This window comes from Oncorhynchus keta, chromosome 19 (genome assembly GCF_023373465.1).
Source record: "Oncorhynchus keta strain PuntledgeMale-10-30-2019 chromosome 19, Oket_V2, whole genome shotgun sequence".
NCBI lineage: Eukaryota > Metazoa > Chordata > Actinopteri > Salmoniformes > Salmonidae > Oncorhynchus > Oncorhynchus keta.
The window spans coordinates 7,798,161-7,808,686 of record NC_068439.1 but is presented as its reverse complement, the minus strand read 5'-3'; the positions used below and the strand labels follow the sequence as shown (position 1 = coordinate 7,808,686).

The window sequence follows — 10,526 nt, the reverse complement described above, 5'->3', positions numbered from 1 at the left end:
CCCCCCACCCCATTGGAGTCCCCCAGCCCATTGGATTCCCCCTCCCCATTGGAGTCCCCCACCCCATTGGAGTCCCCCAGCCCATTGGAGTCCCCCCACCCCATTGGAGTCCCCCCACCCCATTGGAGTCCCCTCCCACCCCATTGGAGTCCCTCCCACCCCATTGGAGTCCCCCACCCCATTGGAGTCCCCCTACCCCATTGGAGTCCCCCCCACCCCAATCCCCACCCCATTGGAGTCCCCTCCCCCATTGGAGTCCCCTCCCCCCATTGGAGTCCCCCACCCCATTGGAGTCCCCTCCCCCATTGGAGTCCCCCCACCCCAATCCCCACCCCATCGGAGTCCCCTCCCCCCATTGGAGTCCCCCACCCCATTGGAGTCCCCTCCCCCATTGGAGTCCCCCCACCCCAATCCACACCCCATTGGAGTCCCCTCCCCCCATTGGAGTCCCCCCCCACCCCAATCCACACCCCATTAAATAAATAAATAAATAATATGCCATTTAGCAGACGCTTTTATCCAAAGCGACTTACAGTCATGTGTGCATACATTCTACGTATGGGTGGTCCCGGGAATCGAACCCACTACCCTGGCATTACAAGCGCCATGCTCTACCAACTGAGCTACAGAAGGACCACTATTGGAGTCCCCTCCCCCATTGGAGTGCCCTCCCCCCATTGGAGTCCCCTCCCCCCATTGGAGTCCCCCCACCCCAATCCACACCCCATTGGAGTCCCCTCCCCCCATTGGAGTCCCCCCCACCCCAATCCACACCCCATTGGAGTCCCCTCCCCCATTGGAGTCCCCCCACGCCATTGGAGTCCCCCCACCCCATTGGAGTCCCCCACCCCATTGGAGTCCCCTCCCCATTGGAGTCCCCCACCCCATTGGAGTCCCCCACCCCATTGGAGTCCCCTCCCCCATTGGAGTCCCCCACCCCAATCCACACCCCATTGGAGTCCCCCCCACCCCATTGGAGTCCCCTCCCCCATTGGAGTCCCCCACCCCATTGGAGTCCCCCCACCCCATTGGAGTCCCCCCACCCCATTGGAGTCCCCTCCCCCATTGGAGTCCCCCACTCCAATCCCCACCCCATTGGAGTCCCCCCACCCCATTGGAGTCCCCCACCCCATTGGAGTCCCCTCCCCCATTGGAGTCCCCTCCCCCATTGGAGTCCCCTCCCCCATTGGAGTCCCCCACCCCATTGGAGTCCCCCACCCCATTGGAGTCCCCTCCCCCCCAAAGAAGGTGTTTGTATATGAATATCGTATTTATTTTTCCTAAATAAAATTCCTGAATCGTTTCACTAAATGTTATCTTATTTACATTAATTAGGAGTTTTGGGAAGATTTCAACATCAATTGTGTGTGTCACAGTAAACATCATTTTTGTGTCACACTTCGAAATGACTTTAAAATATCCCAGTGTAATGCCTGATGTTAGCACACTATGGTCTGACAGGACCAGAGTTACCACACACACACAGCAGTCACTCTCCCGTGTGGTAATAACAGTGTAATTAATGCCTGATGTTAGCAGTCACTCTCCCGTGTAGTAATAACAGTGTAATTAATGCCTGATGTTAGCAGTCACTCTCCCGTGTAGTAATAACAGTGTAATTAATGCCTGATGTTAGCAGTCACTCTCCCGTGTAGTAATAACAGTGTAATGCCTGATGTTAGCAGTCACTCTCCCGTGTGGTAATAACAGTGTAATTAATGCCTGATGTTAGCAGTCACTCTCCCGTGTAGTAATAACAGTGTAATGCCTGATGTTAGCAGTCACTCTCCCGTGTGGTAATAACAGTGTAATTAATGCCTGATGTTAGCAGTCACTCTCCCGTGTAGTAATAACAGTGTAATGCCTGATGTTAGCAGTCACTCTCCCGTGTGGTAATAACAGTGTAATGCCTGATGTTAGCAGTCACTCTCCCGTGTGGTAATAACAGTGTAATTAATGCCTGATGTTAGCAGTCACTCTCCCGTGTGGTAATAACAGTGTAATGCCTGATGTTAACAGTCACTCTCCCGTGTGGTAATAACAGTGTAATGCCTGATGTTAACAGTCACTCTCCCGTGTGGTAATAACAGTGTAATGCCTGATGTTAGCAGTCACTCTCCCGTGTGGTAATAACAGTGTAATGCCTGATGTTAGCAGTCACTCTCCCGTGTGGTAATAACAGTGTAATTAATGCCTGATGTTAGCAGTCACTCTCCCGTGTGGTAATAACAGTGTAATGCCTGATGTTAGCAGTCACTCTCCCGTGTGGTAATAACAGTGTAATGCCTGATGTTAGCAGTCACTCTCCCGTGTAGTAATAACAGTGTAATGCCTGATGTTAACAGTCACTCTCCCGTGTGGTAATAACAGTGTAATGCCTGATGTTAGCAGTCACTCTCCCGTGTGGTAATAACAGTGTAATGCCTGATGTTAGCAGTCACTCTCCCGTGTGGTAATAACAGTGTAATGCCTGATGTTAGCAGTCACTCTCCCGTGTGGTAATAACAGTGTAATTAATGCCTGATGTTAGCAGTCACTCTCCCGTGTGGTAATAACAGTGTAATGCCTGATGTTAGCAGTCACTCTCCCGTGTAGTAATAACAGTGTAATGCCTGATGTTAGCAGTCACTCTCCCGTGTGGTAATAACAGTGTAATTAATGCCTGATGTTAGCAGTCACTCTCCCGTGTGGTAATAACAGTGTAATGCCTGATGTTAGCAGTCACTCTCCCGTGTGGTAATAACAGTGTAATGCCTGATGTTAACAGTCACTCTCCCGTGTAGTAATAACAGTGTAATGCCTGATGTTAGCAGTCACTCTCCCGTGTGGTAATAACAGTGTAATTAATGCCTGATGTTAGCAGTCACTCTCCCGTGTGGTAATAACAGTGTAATGCCTGATGTTAGCAGTCACTCTCCCGTGTGGTAATAACAGTGTAATGCCTGATGTTAGCAGTCACTCTCCCGTGTGGTAATAACAGTGTAATTAATGCCTGATGTTAGCAGTCACTCTCCCGTGTGGTAATAACAGTGTAATGCCTGATGTTAGCAGTCACTCTCCCGTGTGGTAATAACAGTGTAATGCCTGATGTTAGCAGTCACTCTCCCGTGTGGTAATAACAGTGTAATTAATGCCTGATGTTAGCAGTCACTCTCCCGTGTGGTAATAACAGTGTAATGCCTGATGTTAGCAGTCACTCTCCCGTGTGGTAATAACAGTGTAATTAATGCCTGATGTTAGCAGTCACTCTCCCGTGTGGTAATAACAGTGTAATGCCTGATGTTAGCAGTCACTCTCCCGTGTGGTAATAACAGTGTAATGCCTGATGTTAGCAGTCACTGTCCCGTGTGGTTATAACAGTGTAATGCCTGATGTTAACAGTCACTCTCCCGTGTGGTAATAACAGTGTAATGCCTGATGTTAACAGTCACTCTCCCGTGTGGTAATAACAGTGTAATTAATGCCTGATGTTAGCAGTCACTCTCCCGTGTGGTAATAACAGTGTAATGCCTGATGTTAGCAGTCACTCTCCCGTGTGGTAATAACAGTGTAATGCCTGATGTTAGCAGTCACTCTCCCGTGTGGTAATAACAGTGTAATGCCTGATGTTAACAGTCACTCTCCCGCGTGGTAATAACAGTGTAATGCCTGATGTTAACAGTCACTCTCCCGTGTGGTAATAACAGTGTAATGCCTGATGTTAACAGTCACTCTCCCGTGTGGTAATAACAGTGTAATGCCTGATGTTAACAGTCACTCTCCCGTGTGGTAATAACAGTGTAATGCCTGATGTTAGCAGTCACTCTCCCGTGTGGTAATAACAGTGTAATGCCTGATGTTAACAGTCACTCTCCCGTGTGGTAATAACAGTGTAATGCCTGATGTTAACAGTCACTCTCCCGTGTGGTAATAACAGTGTAATGCCTGATGTTAACAGTCACTCTCCCGTGTGGTAATAACAGTGTAATGCCTGATGTTAGCAGTCACTCTCCCGTGTGGTAATAACAGTGTAATTAATGCCTGATGTTAACAGTCACTCTCCCGTGTGGTAATAACAGTGTAATGCCTGATGTTAACAGTCACTCTCCCGTGTGGTAATAACAGTGTAATGCCTGATGTTAACAGTCACTCTCCCGTGTGGTAATAACAGTGTAATTAATGCCTGATGTTAGCAGTCACTCTCCCGTGTGGTAATAACAGTGTAATGCCTGATGTTAGCAGTCACTCTCCCGTGTGGTAATAACAGTGTAATTAATGCCTGATGTTAGCAGTCACTCTCCCGTGTGGTAATAACAGTGTAATTAATGCCTGATGTTAGCAGTCACTCTCCCGTGTGGTAATAACAGTGTAATGCCTGATGTTAACAGTCACTCTCCCGTGTAGTAATAACAGTGTAAGACATGTCAGAGCACTAGATAACTAAATGTTCGGAGAGAAATGGAGTCAAACTAAAAATAATTTTCATGTCATAAGGAACACTTAATATGGTCTATAATTTGATATTTTGCATTTTTACTCTAATTAATAAACTCAACCCGAATCACAAATCTTAAAATGAACCCAAAGGAGAAGAAAAACAGACACATGTTTGAAATACACAAAGGTATATTTGTCATTGATTCGGGTCAAAACAGGAAGAAACATCACAATCTTTGCTGGAGGTTTTCATGCAACAGAAAAAATAATAATAATATTGATCCAACTGAAGGTACCAGTTTTAGAGGCAGTGGGAATAGAAGAGGGGTAGGTAGGACTGTATAGAAGAGGGGTAGGTAGGACTGTATAGAAGAGGGGTAGGTAGGACTGTATAGAAGAGGGGTAGGATGGTATAGAAGAGGGGTAGGTAGGACTGTATAGAAAGGGGTAGGTAGGACTGTATAGAAGAGGGGTAGGTGGGACTGTATAGAAGAGGGGTAGGTAGGACTGTATAGAAGAGGGGTAGGTAGGACTGTATAGAAGAGGGGTAGGTAGGACTGTATAGAAGAGGGGTAGGTAGGACTGTATAGAAGAGGGGTAGGTAGGACTGTATAGAAGAGGGGTAGGTAGGACTGTATAGAAGAGGGGTAGGTAGGACTGTATAGAAGAGGGGTAGGTAGGACTGTATAGAAGAGGGGTAGGTAGAACTGTATAGAAGAGGGGTAGGTAGGACTGTATAGAAGAGGGGTAGGTAGGACTGTATAGAAGAGGGGTAGGTAGGACTGTATAGAAGAGGGGTAGGTAGGACTGTATAGAAGAGGGGTAGGTGGGACTGTATAGAAGAGGGGTAGGTGGGACTGTATAGAAGAGGGGTAGGTGGGACTGTATAGAAGAGGGGTAGGTGGGACTGTATAGAAGAGGGGTAGGTAGGACTGTATAGAAGAGGGGTAGGTAGGACTGTATAGAAGAGGGGAAAGTAGGACTGTATAGATGAGGGGTAGGTGGGACTGTATAGAAGAGGGGTAGGTGGGACTGTATAGAAGAGGGGTAGGTGGGACTGTATAGAAGAGGGGTAGGTAGGACTGTATAGAAGAGGGGTAGGTGGGACTGTATAGAAGAGGGGTAGGTGGGACTGTATAGAAGAGGGGTAGGTGGGACTGTATAGAAGAGGGGTAGGTGGGACTGTATAGAAGAGGGGTAGGTAGGACTGTATAGAACAGGGGTAGGTAGGACTGTATAGAAGAGGGGTAGGTGGGACTGTATAGAAGAGGGGTAGGTAGGACTGTATAGAAGAGGGGTAGGTAGGACTGTATAGAAGAGGGGTAGGTAGGACTGTATAGAAGAGGGGTAGGTAGGACTGTATAGAAGAGGGGTAGGTAGGACGGTATAGAAGAGGGGTAGGTAGGACAGTATAGAAGAGGGGTAGGTAGGACGGTATAGAAGAGGGGTAGGTGGGACTGTATAGAAGAGGGGTAGGTGGGACTGTATAGAAGAGGGGTAGGTAGGACAGTATAGAAGAGGGGTAGGTAGGATTGTATAGAAGAGGGGTAGGTAGGACTGTATAGAAGAGGGGTAGGTAGGACTGTATAGAAGAGGGGTAGGTAGGACTGTATAGAAGAGGGGTAGGTGGGACTGTATAGAAGAGGGGTAGGTGGGACTGTATAGAAGAGGGGTAGGTGGGACTGTATAGAAGAGGGGTAGGTAGGACTGTATAGAAGAGGGGTAGGTGGGACTGTATAGAAGAGGGGTAGGTAGGACTGTATAGAAGAGGGGTAGGTAGGACTGTATAGAAGAGGGGTAGGTAGGACTGTATAGAAGAGGGGTAGGTAGGACGGTATAGAAGAGGGGTAGGTAGGACAGTATAGAAGAGGGGTAGGTAGGACGGTATAGAAGAGGGGTAGGTGGGACTGTATAGAAGAGGGGTAGGTGGGACTGTATAGAAGAGGGGTAGGTAGGACGGTATAGAAGAGGGGTAGGTAGGATTGTATAGAAGAGGGGTAGGTAGGACTGTATAGAAGAGGGGTAGGTAGGACTGTATAGAAGAGGGGTAGGTAGGACGGTATAGAAGAGGGGTAGGTAGGACGGTATAGAAGAGGGGTAGGTAGGACGGTATAGAAGAGGGGTAGGTGGGACTGTATAGAAGAGGGGTAGGTGGGACTGTATAGAAGAGGGGTAGGTAGGACGGTATAGAAGAGGGGTAGGTAGGATTGTATAGAAGAGGGGTAGGTAGGACTGTATAGAAGAGGGGTAGGTAGGACTGTATAGAAGAGGGGTAGGTAGGACTGTATAGAAGAGGGGTAGGTGGGACTGTATAGAAGAGGGGTAGGTGGGACTGTATAGAAGAGGGGTAGGTGGGACTGTATAGAAGAGGGGTAGGTGGGACTGTATAGAAGAGGGGTAGGTGGGACTGTATAGAAGAGGGGTAGGTAGGACTGTATAGAAGAGGGGTAGGTAGGACTGTATAGAAGAGGGGTAGGTAGGACTGTATAGAAGAGGGGTAGGTAGGACTGTATAGAAGAGGGGTAGGTAGGACGGTATAGAAGAGGGGTAGGTAGGACGGTATAGAAGAGGGGTAGGTAGGACGGTATAGAAGAGGGGTAGGTGGGACTGTATAGAAGAGGGGTAGGTGGGACTGTATAGAAGAGGGGTAGGTAGGACGGTATAGAAGAGGGGTAGGTAGGATTGTATAGAAGAGGGGTAGGTAGGACTGTATAGAAGAGGGGTAGGTAGGACTGTATAGAAGAGGGGTAGGTAGGACTGTATAGAAGAGGGGTAGGTGGGACTGTATAGAAGAGGGGTAGGTGGGACTGTATAGAAGAGGGGTAGGTGGGACTGTATAGAAGAGGGGTAGGTAGGACTGTATAGAAGAGGGGTAGGTAGGACTGTATAGAAGAGGGGTAGGTGGGACTTTATAGAAGAGGGGTAGGTGGGACTGTATAGAAGAGGGGTAGGTAGGACTGTATAGAAGAGGGGTAGGTAGGACTGTATAGAAGAGGGGTAGGTAGGACGGTATAGAAGAGGGGTAGGATGGTATAGAAGAGGGGTAGGTAGGACTGTATAGAAGAGGGGTAGGATGGTATAGAAGAGGGGTAGGTAGGACGGTATAGAAGAGGGCTAGGATGGTATAGAAGAGGGGTAGGTAGGACTGTATAGAAGAGGGGTAGGTAGGACTGTATAGAAGAGGGGTAGGATGGTATAGAAGAGGGGTAGGTAGGACGGTATAGAAGAGGGGTAGGTGGGACTGTATTGAAGAGGGGTAGGTAGGACAGTATAGAAGAGGGGTAGGTAGAATGGAATAGGGTTGCAGAATTCTGGTAACTTTTCCAAAATGTCCAGCTTTTTCCAGAAATCCCGGTTGGAAAAATCCCTGGAATCAGCAGGAAATCTGAGAATCTTCCTACTGAGATTTCTGGAAAACCTGTCAAATAATTTAGCAGCAGTGTAGCAGCGACTGTTCCTCATCCAACCAGCAGGGGGCAGTGACACTGGGAGACCATTAGCAGAGGTGCAGTGCAGTATACATTCTGAAGTATGCACTCGTCCAGAGCCCTATGGGGCCTTGGTCAAAAAGTAGTGCACTATATAGGGAATAGGGTGTCATTTGGGACACATTTTTCTTGGTTCTACTGCCTGTTGGCTAAGTACACATAGGAAGATAACACAGACGCATTGGGATTGAGAATGATAATGAAGCCCTTAGTGTGTTCTCTATGTCTAGGAGACGAGGGAGGGAAGGAGGGATGGAGGGAAGGGGTCTGTCTCAAAGTGGCACACACGGACACACACACACACACACACACACACGAGTGCGCAAAGACGGGACATGCATCTTCTGTGTGTAGTCTGCTAGGCTACAGTAAGAGTGGTCTGGTAGGCTACAGTAAGAGTGGTCTGGTAGGCTACAGTAAGAGTGGTCTGGTAGGCTACAGTAAGAGTGGTCTGGTAGACTACAGTAAGAGTGGTCTGGTAGACTACAGTAAGAGTGGTCTGGTAGACTACAGTAAGAGTGGTCTGGTAGACTACAGTAAGAGTGGTCTGGTAGACTACAGTAAGAGTGGTCTGGTAGACTACAGTAAGAGTGGTCTGGTAGGCTACAGTAAGAGTGGTCTGGTAGGCTACAGTAAGAGTGGTCTGGTAGGCTACAGTAAGAGTGGTCTGGTAGGCTACAGTAAGAGTGGTCTGGTAGACTACAGTAAGAGTGGTCTGGTAGACTACAGTAAGAGTGGTCTGGTAGACTACAGTAAGAGTGGTCTGGTAGGCTACAGTAAGAGTGGTCTGGTAGACTACAGTAAGAGTGGTCTGGTAGACTACAGTAAGAGTGGTCTGGTAGACTACAGTAAGAGTGGTCTGGTAGGCTACAGTAAGAGTGGTCTGGTAGATTACAGTAAGAGTGGTCTGGTAGACTACAGTAAGAGTGGTCTGGTAGACTACAGTAAGAGTGGTCTGGTAGACTACAGTAAGAGTGGTCTGGTAGGCTACAGTAAGAGTGGTCTGGTAGGCTACAGTAAGAGTGGTCTGGTAGACTACAGTAACAGTGGTCTGGTAGACTACAGTAAGAGTGGTCTGGTAGACTACAGTAAGAGTGGTCTGGTAGGCTACAGTAAGAGTGGTCTGGTAGACTACAGTAAGAGTGGTCTGGTAGGCTACATACAGTAAGAGTGGTCTGGTAGACTACAGTAAGAGTGGTCTGGTAGACTACAGTAAGAGTGGTCTGGTAGACTACAGTAAGAGTGGTCTGGTAGACTACAGTAAGAGTGGTCTGGTAGACTACAGTAACAGTGGTCTGGTAGACTACAGTAAGAGTGGTCTGGTAGACTACAGTAAGAGTGGTCTGGTAGGCTACAGTAAGAGTGGTCTGGTAGGCTACAGTAAGAGTGGTCTGGTAGGCTACAGTAAGAGTGGTCTGGTAGACTACAGTAACAGTGGTCTGGTAGACTACAGTAACAGTGGTCTGGTAGACTACAGTAAGAGTGGTCTGGTAGGCTACAGTAAGAGTGGTCTGGTAGGCTACAGTAAGAGTGGTCTGGTAGGCTACAGTAAGAGTGGTCTGGTAGGCTACAGTAAGAGTGGTCTGGTAGGCTACAGTAAGAGTGGTCTGGTAGGCTACAGTAAGAGTGCTGCTGAAGAGAGAAAAGCTACTAATCATATTTCCTGTGTTTTTGTGTGTGTACCATGCAGTGTTTGTTGACAATGTGACGACTTCACTGCTCAGTGATGTAATAAAGTGTTCAAATAAACAACTTTAAAATACTTTATATTACATGTCAATAAACAACATTATTGATTAGACTGTTAAGTTAGCCTGGACATACACAAACTGTACACATGCATACTGTACACACATGCACACACACACTCAGACATACACACACACACACACACACACACACGCATGCATGCATGCATACACTCGTGGCGGCTCAAATGATATGATTTGCTGCTACCGGTTTCGTTGATCAAATGCATTATCTAATCAAATGTTCTTCGTTTTCCCTTTCCATCGTGGACAGATATGAGACAGACGGTCTCCAAAGACAAGTCATTATCCAAGTGTCTTTCTATTTCTCTATCTTTCTATCTTTCTTTCTATCTTTCTCTCGATTCTTCTCCAGTATTGGGTTACGATCGTCTTCAATGGCAAAATCAAAAATACAACCACGATGATTAAAACGAATCAGTAAAGAACATGAGGAGAAACATTACTATGTAATAAAATAATAACAATCAATAATTCAAACCCAATGGTATTTTCAACAGCCCCCAGTGGAAGATCAGTTAGCAGGAAAACTCCCAACTCCTTTCCTTTCCCTGTCTCATATTCCCCCTACGGAAAACCGCTACGGAATTCCCATATCGGATCAGAGCACAGTTACATAATACTGCCTTCTGAATGCACCGAGTTATAAAAGACAGATATACGTGGCTATTAATTTTGTATGATGTCATATATATATATATATATATATATATGCATTCTTTTTACACATAAACAGAATTGTAGAAGCTGTGCCTTGATTGGAGGAGAAACATAATCTATTGAACAGAATAATTAGAACACAGAGGGCCATGAATGGTTCTCAGGATGGAATGTTCCCTTAATTCTCTCCCCC

The 10,526-nt window shown here is 47.1% G+C and overlaps 2 protein-coding genes across 8 annotated transcripts in view; one reads left to right on the top strand and one right to left on the bottom strand.

Annotated features, from left to right (window-relative positions):
- The first annotated feature begins 5,417 nt into the window (after nucleotides 1–5,417).
- LOC127909165 (ice nucleation protein-like) lies at nucleotides 5,418–10,021 on the top strand. 7 transcript variants are annotated; one of them, XM_052469287.1, is made up of 4 exons: nucleotides 5,418–5,517; nucleotides 6,193–6,267; nucleotides 6,943–6,992; nucleotides 7,606–10,021. In XM_052469287.1, exon 4 carries the CDS (start codon nucleotides 8,098–8,100, stop codon nucleotides 9,070–9,072), a length of 975 nt encoding a protein of 324 aa, XP_052325247.1. In that variant the 5' UTR covers nucleotides 5,418–5,517; nucleotides 6,193–6,267; nucleotides 6,943–6,992; nucleotides 7,606–8,097; the 3' UTR covers nucleotides 9,073–10,021. The 7 variants fall into 7 exon arrangements, with proteins under 7 accessions (XP_052325247.1, XP_052325246.1, XP_052325245.1 ...); XM_052469286.1 differs by having other exon boundaries at nucleotides 5,461–5,592; nucleotides 6,168–6,267; XM_052469285.1 differs by having other exon boundaries at nucleotides 5,484–5,617; nucleotides 6,168–6,267.
- Nucleotides 10,022–10,487: 466 nt separating this feature from the next.
- The window catches only part of LOC118382331 (hippocalcin-like protein 1), a 102,351-nt gene continuing 102,312 nt past the window's right edge, over nucleotides 10,488–10,526 (bottom strand). The window contains exon 5 of the mRNA XM_052469298.1: nucleotides 10,488–10,526. This exon is cut by the window's right edge and continues 473 nt beyond it. The gene's annotated coding sequence lies outside the window, so the exon portion shown is untranslated.